Raw genomic sequence first — 13,578 nt, forward strand, 5'->3', positions numbered from 1 at the left:
AATAAAAATAAATAAAAAATTTATTTACTATGAAATAATTAATTTTAAATGATTAAAAGAAAATAAAATCTAAATAATCACAACAACCAATAAAATTGTGTAAAGTGTTGCATGTGGCCCCACTTTTTTCTCATTCAACATGTTGAATCTTTTCAACACCAATTAATCCACATCACATTAAACACCTCATTCAACAAACCATTGTAGACATTCAACTATTGAATAATTTTTTCAACACCCCCATTGTAAATAGTCTAATACCCTAAACTTTTTAATATTTTATTTAACTTTTTCTCTCTCTATCATAATGATTAGGGGTAATTTTGACAAAATAACAAAAATACTTTCTTGAACTTTGAAATGTGACACTTAAAAAGAAACAAATTTTTTTCACAAAAGTGACAATTATAAAGGAACGGAAGGAGTAATTTGCTAAGTTAAATATCACTAAAAGTATGATAATAGAATTTCAAGCCTTAATCTTTCAACTATTTTCAACTTGCATACAACTCGTAGTCATGGTACTATACTCTAATACACAATTACTAGATATTATGAACTATGAGTAATATATAAAATACTTAAAAATGTATTAATTTTAATTGAGTGAAAAGAACATAGGGAGATAACAATCATATATCCAATTATCCACACAAATATTATATGCAACAAATAAATATTTTAACAAGGAAAAGAGAAGAAAGAAGGGTCATTGTGCTTGGCTTTGAGAAGCAATTTCAATATCCTCCAACCACTCAGAAGCAGGCTCACTCCATGATCTTGGCCTAACTCCAAGTTTAAAATACAATATCATTTCCATAGCTTCAAAAGCCTTAGTTTCATCCAGCAACTCGTTCCAAACTCCACTTACTATGCAGTAATTATTGTTATACGGCGGCCGGTGATGCGCCCCGTGCTGCGATCGCGACACGAGCACTCCACTATCCTGCAAAGCCACCACGAGAGGCGGAAGCCGGCTCTTTGTCCCATGAGCCCATGCATGAAATTGTTGGCTAAACATAATGCAACCCGCACACATGGCAACAAAGCTTTGAACTATAGGGTCATGGAAAACAAGGTCTATAGGAAGCACTACAAAAGTCACCACACGTGCAAGCGCGTGCAAATTGTTAGCAAATTGACGCTTAGTAATTGTCCAAGGCCATTTGTGATGGCCTTGGAAAGCTTCTATTTGAGCTCCAACAAACGGGGTCGATCCATCTCCATAATTATCAATGGCCCAATGATAAACTCCAGACCCGAGATCGGCTAAGATATAACCAATCCAACCCGCCACAATCGGCTCAACCCACATATTCATATCCATTGAACCCTTTATAGACTCTCCCAAAGAAATTAGCAAAGTTGTGCATCCGACCGCGACCCATGCGCGATGAGACCATGTTGATTGCAAACTCGTCTCACTTTCCGTTGGATGGTTAGCGACAGTTACTGCCTTTATTGGCAGCGGTGCAAATCTAGGCTCAACGATCAATTGATCAACATTGGGCTTGGAATTCGGAGTAGCGGTAGTAGTAGTAGTATTGGTGGAGCAATAGACACGAATCCGGTGTATGAGTTTGCTTTTTGTGCAAGCTTGGTGGTGAAAGCTTGGAAGGTAGTTGTGTTGAGTAAAGGAAGACATTGAGAAGTTGAAGAGGAAGCAAAGGCTTGTATGAGAGAATGCAAGATATATAAAATTTGTAGTTATAATGTTAGTGGTTGTGGGAAGAATGAATAAATGATAAAGTGCACTTTTTGTGGAATTGGGAATAGGCATAGTGTGGTGGACAATGAAGATGCGTGGTGTTATGTAATTCTCAAATATTGTTAACATTGAATTTGAATCACAATTTCCTTATGTCTCTAGTGATAAAAGTCATAGAGAAAAAAATGTTGATGGTTTACTTGGACCAAAAAATTGCTATGCTTTTTTTGTCGTCTCTCAATGTATTGGTGCGGACATTTTGTGTGAACATTTTGTGTCCACTTACTAATCTTTTCGTGACATAGATGACTTGAATGCCAACAAACAAATGTAGATAGGGGTTAATATGTAATGTAAGGATGTGTTTCTTCCACGAGTTTACAAGTTGAAGATGGCGTATTAAATTAATAATCAAGGAAAAACAGGTAGTCTCCAACCGTGAAAAGCATCTAATAAAGGCTGGTTTATGGCCGTCTATTTAAATTTCAAAATATGATTTTATGATTTTCTTTATATGATTTTAACTTCTCATAAAAATGCAAAAATAATTAATTTGATTAAATTTTTTTAATAATTATTGGAGTAAAAAAAGTTGATTTTGTTTAGAGTGAAGACTCATTGTAGTCTCTCACAAAAATTAGACAACCCAAATTAGTCCTTAACAAAAAAAGAACCAATTTAATCCCTTATAAAATTTAACCGGATCATATTTAATATTTTTTTCAAACCGGTTTTTTTTCATACTTTTAAACCGTGATTGGACTGGAATTGAACCCAAAACGTTTAACAAATATCTTAAGTCTTTACCACTAGTCCAATGTACATTCATGGCAAATAATTCTTCCTATAGTTTTTAATAATATTAAATGATTCTGAATTTAAAACAAAAAAGTTAAAATTTGTACAAAAGGGGTCTTAAACCCAAGTCCGTTCAAGTTTGATAGTCACTCCACAACTAGACAAATCAACTTCTATTGTTAATATTGTTAATAATGAAAACTTAAGTTAATAATTTAGAACAAACATTTACTTATTTTAAATAACAAACAAATATCAATAATGATTATCATTTATCGGACTTAGATTTGAGACCTCATTTGTATAAATTTTTTAATTTTTGTTTTAAATTCAAAATTATTTAATATTATTAGTGACAAAGACTTAAGATATTGTTTAAAACTCTTGGGTTCGATTTCTTATAAGAATTAATTTTGGCTTTTTGGATATTCTTAAATCAGAATTGTTTAAAAATGAAATTAAATTTATTAAATCAAAATTATTTAAAAATGAAACTAAAATTAAAAATTAATTTAGTATTTAAAAAATAAAATACATCGTCTCATTCTAGTCACGGTTTAAAAGTAGGAAAAAACATATTTAAAAAGTATTAATAGAAAGATTAATATGGTCCGGTTAAATTTTGTAAGGGATTAAATCGGGTTCTTTTTATTGTGAGGGACTAATTTAGGTCGTATGATTTTTGTGAGAGACTAAAATGGATCTTCACTCTTTTGTTTATTTATCTGAGGTGTTGTTTCTTAATTTAATATAAACAGTGAAGACTTATTTTTAGTTCATGAACAATTTCTTAAAACTCTGTTTATTTCCTTTAAAAAAAATTTACTTATGAAAAAAGTTAATTAAAATAAATTAATCCTTAAATTTGTAATATTGTTTGGTTGATGAAAAAAATATGGATAATAAAGTAAAAAGAATAAAAATTATGTAATTGTTGAGTAATTTAGTATAGGGTGTTCATTGGTTCAGATAAATTCGAACCAAACTAGAATTTGAACCAAACCATAGTGTTCGGGTTGAATATTTTTTCAATTTGAGCAAGAACTGAACCAAACAAATGAAATCCAAATGACAATTGGTTTAGGCATCAGATTTTCAATTTTCTACCCGTAAATCTAATTCAAACTAACCATAATTAATTATCATAAAAATTACTACCAAACATTCAATTTCAATTAGAAAAAAAAGTAAAATGTTGTATGTGGACAAGTTATGCTATTTTAATTTGTTATTAGAAAAATTGTTAGTGTAATGTAGTAACTCAACATAGAGCTATGAAACACATTCTTTATCATATTAACTCAAGTGACTAATTATAAATTCAAAAGTCTTAATGTTAGATATTTTTTTTGTTAGATATTTTTGAATCTATTTAGAAAAAAATTCTAATCTAATATTTATAATTGAACACTATTAATGCTATATTTTTATATTATTATGAAAAATTAATTTCTATAAATAAGTTATTTCTTTTAAATATTTTTGTATTTTTTTATCTACCCGATCAATTCAACTCAAATCAACTTGTTGTTTCTCGGATCGATTCGGTTTGGGCTTTATTGCAAAAACTTGCAAATCCAATCTAAATCAATTCATTTAATTTTAATCGGTTTGGGTTTTATCGCAAAAATTTGTAAATCCAATCTAAACTAATCCATTTAATTTTAATCAGTATGGGATATCAGATTTTCTCAAAACCGAACCAAACTGACCCGCCAACACCCCTAATTTAATATGATAAAAGATAAAATGAAAAGGAAGAAAAATTGAAATTGGAATTGCTTATGGGGTTTAGAGTTTAATAGGTGTAAAAAAAAAACGGACATACACAAATATATAAATCATGAACATTTATTTACTTCTACAAAAACACTCTTAACACTCATGATTAAAATGTAAGATTTCTCAAACACCCAATCAGAGCCAAAGTAATTTGGCTAAAATTAAACTCATGAATAGAACTGTCATGTCATTAATTATTGCATAGCCTATCTAAACAAATATAAATTCCATTCTAAATATATAAATTAAGGAGGTTATTTACCATTGATACTACACAAGAAATAACTTCTTGACATTTCTTTTCTTAAACCAACCAACCAACCAACTATTTTTCAAGTTAAGACAACATTACATTGGCAACAATACCATTTATTACTAATAAAAGTGATAATAAGAGGCAACCAACTTTATATATTATAGTACTAAAATACCTCAAGCTGATATTTCTATATATTAATCTCAATATTTTTTTTTTTTTTGCATGATTTAAATCACAACCAAACTCTTTACTAATCCTTTGTTGAGGAAATAAAGAAGATCAAAGGATTTTAAGGTGTCACAGGTGCATGCTCAAGTTCATTTCACTTCTGACCAACACAACCTGAGCTGACTAAAGAGGTAATCCAAATATCATCAGATTTAACCGGTTCATCATCGTCATTACGGTGCCAACTCCAGAACGCATGCGTCGAGTTTACAATCTTTAGCTCACCATGACCGAAACTTGCTTCGCGAAATTCTGACCACTTTGGAGGTGGATCTATATACCTACCAAACATCAACGACACAGTCATACAAATCTTAAGAATGATCTAAGAATCTTAAATGACACGTAAAAAGGATCAGAGAAAGTATCAGAGAAAACTCAAAGAATGAATTTGAAAACAACTTCAATAGAATCAAACTTACTTATGAGCTAAGCCTTCTTTGTTCCCTCCATCACCGATTGTTATATGAACAGCTCCACAGGGATCTAGTTTTCCATTATATACACGTTTCTGTAAATCACACAAGTATTAGTCGAGATTCAACTATGAATCGGTGAGTAAAATTTACAAAGTAAGCATACCGAGCGTTCGTATGCATGCACATGACCAGCAAAAGCTAAATCAACTTTAGCAGCATAAAGCAACGGCTCCATGGCTTTCATCATATCACTACCTTCACCTTGATGAGCCGTGTTACTATTATACCACGGGACATGAAATATGACAAGCAACCAAGGTGTTCTTTTCCTGTCCACCTTCGACAAATCTGTCTGTAGATTACATAGATATAACAAGATTAAAACTAAGAATGTTTAACCTTGTTTCATTCACAGGTTTCAGGGAAACTAAGTATGTTATTGCTTTGTTGTTAATCCTAGATAGCGGCGTGGAGCGCCAGACCTAAAACTACTAAAGCGGCATAGGAGTTAGCAGGATGGCCGCCATTGCGATTGCGAGGACTAGAAAATAGTAAACAACTAACCTTTAGCCATCTATATTGTTCCGAGTGCACATCATAATCATCATAGGAACCAAGCATGATAATATGAGCACCAGCAACTTCAAAAGAATAATAGAGATTTGAACTCGATCCACTTTCCTCAAACGGCATTTTCCATCTAGAATTATAGGATATAAATCCCTCCTTCAACAACGGTAGATGTTCCACTTCATGGTTCCCTTGTGTTACCATCCATGGTCTAGCACTAGCAAGTGGCTGGACAAGCCTACCAAACGTGTCCCAACGACGCTGGATATAATCGGCATACGAAAGATCGCCAGGAATCAGGTTAACATCGTATTTGCATTGGCCGATGTGATCTAACGTTGATTTAGTCCAACCGGTTTGGCCAAGATCTCCTGCCACAGCAAAAGAAATCGGAAATTGAGCTGGAGGTGTTTTGAGCTGGAACTCAGGACCTTGTCCACCGCATCGGTAAAAGTAAACAGAACTTGGCTCCAAAGGGCCTATTACTGTATGGTGTATCTTTCCTGAGCTATAGAAAATGTAACTGTAAGAGGTTGTCTCTCCTTCAGCTACAGAATTGTATTTCCCCGGCAATGTTCCGTATTCTACAACTGAAGGTGCCGATTTGTCATCAGTGATCCAGGTAATTCTCATGTGCTTGTCTCCTGCCAAAGAAATGTGTACCTGGAATACACAGTTTTCGTATAAGAATCTGAATAGAAACATTTATTCATCGCAATCAAGAGCAAATAACAAAAACAAGTGATTACAAGTACAAACTGTTGCCACATTACTCAACCAAATACCCAAACATCAATCGACTATACTTCACTTACAATACCACACACTCATAAGTCGAATACTTCGATGAAGATAGAACAATTCACATTTTAAGCTCGGTAAATTGACTTCAGTGCCATTGCACGGAATCCATTTCCCAAATCAACCTAGCAGCCTCACTAAGCGAGTGTTAGGTTCTGTGCTGAATAAAATTGATTTTGAGTAAATTGATTTTGTAAAATTGATTCGGACTAAAAGTGAGTTATGTTTGTATAAATTGCTGCAAAAATTAGTTGAACAATAAATTTCAGCGTAAAAATCACAGTTAAACTAAAAAACTACAAATTCTACATTTATGTAGAATCAATTATGGAAAGCATAACCAGTTCTACTCAAGAGCAATCAACCAAACATGTTAAAAATAAACTAAAAATTCAGCATGTTCCAAATGTGAAACCAAAAATAAACTAAACTTTGCACCTTCTCAAAAAAATCAGTATTGTTGCCACCCACAATCCATAACAAACACACCAAAATCAGAGGTCATTACTGTAGCAGAAAACCATAAACAATAAATTGCACTAAAATGAGGTATGAACACAAAGAAAAACGTTTTCACATGCGAAATATGCTAATAAAAGTAATAATTTTTCTAAATAAAAAAATGCCAGAAACACAAACGTGGTTCTCTTACAAGACTAATAAAGCAAAAGGGTATACAAAAGTAGTGATTTTGCAGGAAAATACCTGCTGAGGATAAGAAGAGGGTTTTGGATCCCATGGAAGATGCAAGGTTTTTCGAGGCTGAGGTCGAATGTAAACATCATCAGCAATGGTGGTTACTGACAGGATCAATAAAATGGTTAGAATCAGTTTGAGTTTCATTGTTAGGCAAACAAAATGGTGAAACTGAAAGACAAGAGTGTACTTCAGGGATCTATGAATCATTCAGTCGGTGTGTCATATTACTGAGGTTGGTGGATTTTGTTGTGTACTTTTGCTTTTTGTCACTGTGTGAGTGTGACTTTTATTTTTTTTGTCGTTTTATTACTTTTGGATAAATTGTTTTTTTCATTTTTCAAAAGAGTTCAAAGCTAATTCTAAAAGAGTTAAAATCCTTTTAATTTATTAAAAAAATAAAAATAGAAGATTCAACTAATATTAATTATTATACTGTCAACCAATCACAATAATGTATCTAATTAAAATATAATTTTAATTTTAAAAAATATATGACATGACAATGGTAGAAATTTTGATTAGTTGTATGCGTAAAGTTAGTTTACATGCACAACCTTTAAATTCTTTTTAATTAATAAACTATATATATATGTATATATATATATATATATATATATATATATATATATATATATATATATATATATATATATATATATATATTTATATATAAATGAGTAAAAAATTGATTACTGAACAATGTAGAATAATTTTATAATGTCAATCAATCACAATATATATTAAATTAAAACATACTTTTATTTTTAAAAAATTTAAATGATATAGTACATTGTTTGTTTTCTATTGAATGACAGTGCAAAACTGTTTTACATTTTTAGTATATATTAATTAAACTCTATACAAATTTTAATAATGCATATTTTAAAGTTTTTAGAAATATTTAATTTATCTATTCACAACATACAAATTTAAATATGAATAAGAATTTATCATTTTCATAGCGATAATAACCTATATAAATATAATATTTTATCTTTCTTGATATATGAAATATTAAAAAATGTTATTCTAATAATTTATTTTCTATATGTTCATTTGATATATTATAATAATTTAATAATATTTTAAATGCAATTACATGCACTACCACTTAACTCTAAAAGTAAATATACATATTTTAAAGACCGCCACCCTCAAACATTTGCTCATAGTTTTAATTTAATGAAACTTTTGTTAAGATGAAAGGATAAATCTATGTGCTTGAGACCAATATATGATTTAAAACACTTATAAACACAACATATTATATTCATCTCTCTCCACATAGATACACTAAATTTAAATATAAAACTTTCGGATTCCATTTTTTAATTAATAAATTGATAAAACTTTCGGATTATATATGAAATTATTTGTTAAAAAAACCGCAGGCGGAAACCTATAAAAAGGCAGTGAATGCATTAGAATCGCGAAATTCAAGTATTCTTCTTAGTACAATTTAATTTAAACTGAAATTATAAATCCTGGTTCTCCAAGTTTCTATCCAAACCATCCGGCGATATTCTTGGTCAAAATCAATCTTAAAACAGAAAGCTACGGAATAGCCTTGTCATTAAATATTTTATTAGATTTAATATTTAAATATAATCTAAGTTAACTAGGTCCAAGCCCAATTAGGGTGTATATAAATAGTCCTATGATTCTAATTATAAAGTTTATTGCAGCAACAATGAACAGCGTTAAAAAACTCCAGAGTGAGTCTACTGAATTACCCGATTGTATTATATCACATATCTTTTCAAAGTTAAGTTTGAAGACTTTGGTGAAAACTAGTGCTTTGTCCAAACAATGGTATCACGAATGGGGATTACGGAAGGATCTCAATTTTGATCTCCATAACATGTTTGATCATTATAATACAATGCTTGAATTATCAAAAACCATGTCACTCCTTCAAGAGGCTCAATCTCAATTTGCCACAAGATTGGATAATTTCATGTTAAAATATCATGGTGATATGATCCGTTCAATCCGAGTAAATTTTCCATTAGGCCATGATCATATTGATGTCATTGATAGATTACTTCACAAAGGACTTCTTAAGGGTGTCAATCGTATTGAGTTTCTTTTCGCATATAAAACTCATGATGATGATGATGATATTGATTTGGAAATAATAAAGCCATACAATTTTTCGTTTCCTTTCTTATCTAACAATAATTCTGTGACGTATTTGCATCTACAGAACTGCCACATAGCGCAACATATAGAATTTTCGGAATTGAAGAATTTGACAACTCTTGTATTGCATCTAATTCCTTTGAGATCTGACTTAAAAATAATCAGTTCAACATTGCTTCATTTGAACATTAAGTGCGGGGATATAGTTTCGAGCCCGTGGAATATAGATATTAGTGCATCAAATCTCTCTTCCTTTGAATATCATTCTAAGTCTAAATACTTTGGACTTTCGCACAGAGTGAACATTAAGTCTCACAAGTTATCCAAGTTTAGCTCTATAGCTAGTAAGATTTCTAAGTTTGTCGATTTTTCTAAAATGAAAAATTTGACAACAATTGTGTTGGATGGACTCCATGAATGTGTTCAAACTAAAGTCATGCCTCATTTATTTTCTAAATGTCTCCAACTTGAAGACATCATCTTTAAAAATTGCAGGTTCACTTGTGATTTGAAAATTATCAGTGCAAAGTTACGTCATTTGACCATAATTAATTGTTGCCATAAGAATCTCGATTTTTATAAGATAGATATTGATGCTTTGAATCTCTCATCCTTTGAATATAGAGATTACAGGAGCCTAATCACTGTTGAGGCTCCAAAGTTATTGAAGGTTTTTTGGGATGAAGGTTTTAGAGAAAAAAAATATATATATAACTTTACTACGATTGCAAGATTACATCAAGTTGAGGATTTAGCTATGCATATGACGCTTCCACTGGTAAATCACTCAAAACTCATACATGCTAGTTGATGTTTATGTGTTTGTCAATAATTTCTTTTAATTGACTTTAAATGTTATTGGTGTAAACAGATATCCAAGCTAACAGAGGATTTGGTTCAATTTCAAAATCTTAGACGATTGAAATTATTTATTGAGGGAGTATATGATCCTAATATGGACTACTTTTGGATTTTAGATATTGTAATGGCTTCTCAACGTCTTCAAAAACTTTCTCTAACGGTAAGTAATTCAACCCTTTTGTTTTTTTATTTTGTTATTTTTTAAGTACTATCTTACAATTTTACTATTTTTATGAATAATAATTTTCAAAATAGTCATATGCAAATCAATCTTATGAAATTAAACTTGCATTTTTATGAATAATACAAGTTTTATTATCCTCATCCAAATAGTCACATGCCTAATGAAAATTTAAAATGTTTGTATGTATAAATCATCTATTTTAGTATTATGACGGTTATTTTTCATTTTTCAGATTCAAAATGCACACGAGAAAAAATCACATATGATTGGATCTCATAGGCAAAGAAGAGAATATGCAGGATTTTTTCATAATGATTTAAAGTATGTGCAGCTACATGGTTGTGTTTGTTCAACGAATATAATTGAGTTAGCTAGTCACCTATTGAGGAGTGCAAAATCGCTTAAGCAAATTACTTTTAGTTCTCGTGACAATTTCTATATAGGTGATGGAAGATGGACCGAGGGCTCTAATGGTTGTCGTTGGTTTGAACCAAATGTTATTCATGAGATGCTTAAAGATGAAGTAAAAGAACAATGTCAACTCATTATTTTGTAAGTGGAGTTTGAAAAATGCAGCAAAAGCATTGAGGCCAAGGCAATTGACACCTCCACTTATAAACAACACACAGACACCAATTGGATTGGAAACAGCGCGTATGCTTACTCCAATCCATTTGGCGCCTCCACTTATCATTGTGGCATTGTTTTATTTTGGTTTCTTTTATGTGTTTTTAATTCTAATTTTAATTGTCTAATACGGTAAATTCTTGCACCAGTAAATAGAGATAAAATTGCTTCAATTCAATGAAAGTAATTTTCTATTTCTAATTAACTTAATTACAATCGTTTTGGTCTCTTTTATATGTTTTAACTCTTCGATAAGAAAATAGAAAGACCATAAAATAAAATAAAAATAACTGAGTGCAGGGAAACTCTACATCTTCTACTTCCTACAATATTGGAAATGCTTTCATGATATACAAAATAGACACAAACGCCATAATGAGTGTGTTTTATATACTGTGTTAGATATTAGGTCTTAAAGTTGTGTCTATTTACTATTTTCTTTGTGTTAGTGTTGTTAATCTTTGAATAATTTATGGGACAGAGAACTTTCTTTCGGAATGTTATTATGTGTGGTTGATATCGTTATCAATGATTTAATTTAATTTATGATTTAATATTTAATTATTTATAATAAATTTATGTACAGTTAATTATTCCCACCAATACTTTATGATTTACATTATAATGTTAGACATTTAAGTCGAGCTAGTCTATATTTTCTTTTTTCTTTTTGAAAAATGTAATTCAATCCACACCTGAAAACTATCTCCGGAATTTTATTGTGTTCATTTGCTAAATATTTTTTTTTTCTTTTTCTGTTAGATATGTTTTCATAGCCATTGTCGACAATCCATATTAAACAACTCTTTCAATAATCAATGGTTATTTTATTGCTTGTTACTTGTCTGTGTGTTAAAAACCCCATTGTCGGAAAAGAAAATGATCCTTTAAGAAAATTTCTTTACCGCCTCCATATGGAGGTCACCCTCAACGAAAACCCCACTTTACCCCTGTTTCGAAAATGCATTTCCGAAGTATTTTTTTTTTATATTTTCTCAGACTTCGGAAGTGCATCTCCGAAAACACCAAATGGGGAGTGTTTTCGGACACTACTAGCAATACTCTGTTTTCCTGCGGATTTGAGCTAAATTTCCGCAGGAAAGGTGTTTCCTGCGGATTTTCCTGCGGTTTTTGGTCCCCAGCTAAAACCTTCGTGGGTAAATTTTTCGGCGGGTAATTCCGCAGGAAAATTCGCAGTTAAATTCGCAGGAAAAATCCGCAGGTAAATTCGCTGTAAATTCAGCTGGTAAGTCCGCAGGTAATTCCACCGGAACGTAAATCCGCAGGTAAACCCGCAGGTAATGTAGTTATAAATTTAAAAAAAATTATAATTTATTATTTGCTTCTCTATAAGTATACAAAGGTTTATACTAGAAAGAATATCTAGTATTACGATGCATGAGATCTAGTATTAATATCTACAATCACATACATAATCCCACCTGAATATCAACATCTAGCACAAACAACAAGTTCTCATCTAGCTAAAACATTCATTAACAACTCATATTCTAATTCTAATATTCTAATTGCAGAAAATTTTAGAACGCAAACAATGTCGAAACAGAATCGAAAACGAGTTGATAGCTAAAATTTAGTTCGTTCCAAAATACACGACTACACATTGAATTTATAATGAAGCTAGAAAGTACAGGACTACACATTAAGCAATCAATGGAGAATTGGCAATCAGTTCACATGAACCAATTCAGTAATTATAATGAAAGCACCTGAAAATTAATGATCTTTGAATCCAAATGTCTTTCAAATTTCAGTCCTAACTCCCTGACCTCATAAACCTTTACTTGCGGCGGATATATACCTTCAATATTGAATCAACAACATGAATGCCATGAATTTTGACCTAATATATATCATTCCTAATTTATCACAATGCCTATGGTTTCATCAAATCAAATACTTAACAAATTTTCATATCCTACACAAATTCAAGTAATAGTGCTGAATTAATCGCTACTACTGAAAAGGAACTTCTAGCCATTGTTTTTGCTCTTGACAAATTCAGATCTTATTTGCTAGGTTCCAAGGTTATTGTTTTTACTAACCATGCAGCTTTAAAGTACCTGTTGAAGAAGCTGGAAGCAAAACTGAGATTGATTCAGTGGATATTGCTGCTCCAAGAGTTTAATATGGAAATTAAAGACAAAAGTGGAGCTGAGAATTTAGTGGTTGATCACTTGAGCATAATAGATAGAGATGAAGATCTTTTTCCCATCCAGGATGACTTTTTTGATGAGAAGATTTTAGTTGTGCATGGTATTACTTCCTTGGTTTGCTGATATCGTTAATTATCTTGTTGCTGGTGTTTTTCCTACAGGTGCATCCAGGACACAAATTCACAAACTCAAGAGTGATGCCAAATATTATGTTTAGGATGATCCATATCTTTGTAAGTTTGGTAGTGATCAAGTAATAAGAAGATGTGTTCCCGACAATGAGATTGCATCCATTTTGAATTTCTCTCATGCATCTCAACTCG

At 31.1% G+C, this 13,578-nt stretch overlaps 3 protein-coding genes across 3 annotated transcripts; 1 reads left to right on the forward strand and 2 right to left on the reverse strand.

Annotated features, from left to right (window-relative positions):
- Positions 1 to 581: 581 nt before the first annotated feature.
- LOC131633509 (fatty acid desaturase 4, chloroplastic-like) lies at positions 582 to 1,815 on the reverse strand. Its single transcript, XM_058904224.1, has one exon. The coding sequence runs from the start codon at positions 1,778 to 1,780 to the stop codon at positions 710 to 712; it is 1,071 nt and encodes a 356-aa protein (XP_058760207.1). The 5' UTR covers positions 1,781 to 1,815; the 3' UTR covers positions 582 to 709.
- Positions 1,816 to 4,556: 2,741 nt separating this feature from the next.
- On the reverse strand, positions 4,557 to 7,497 carry LOC131633524 (purple acid phosphatase 18-like). The gene is made up of 5 exons (XM_058904234.1): positions 7,271 to 7,497; positions 5,759 to 6,427; positions 5,358 to 5,546; positions 5,198 to 5,286; positions 4,557 to 5,056 (listed from the first exon to the last, which is right to left on the reverse strand). Exons 1-5 carry the CDS (start codon positions 7,469 to 7,471, stop codon positions 4,870 to 4,872), a joined length of 1,335 nt encoding a protein of 444 aa, XP_058760217.1. The 5' UTR covers positions 7,472 to 7,497; the 3' UTR covers positions 4,557 to 4,869.
- Positions 7,498 to 8,954: 1,457 nt separating this feature from the next.
- Positions 8,955 to 11,007, forward strand: LOC131633515 (uncharacterized). The gene is made up of 3 exons (XM_058904230.1): positions 8,955 to 10,184; positions 10,278 to 10,427; positions 10,684 to 11,007. The coding sequence occupies exons 1-3, from the start codon at positions 8,955 to 8,957 to the stop codon at positions 11,005 to 11,007; spliced, it is 1,704 nt and encodes a 567-aa protein (XP_058760213.1).
- Positions 11,008 to 13,578: the final 2,571 nt, after the last annotated feature.

The sequence above is a fragment of the Vicia villosa genome, unplaced genomic scaffold, assembly GCF_029867415.1.
Source record: "Vicia villosa cultivar HV-30 ecotype Madison, WI unplaced genomic scaffold, Vvil1.0 ctg.001134F_1_1, whole genome shotgun sequence".
Lineage (NCBI taxonomy): Eukaryota > Viridiplantae > Streptophyta > Magnoliopsida > Fabales > Fabaceae > Vicia > Vicia villosa.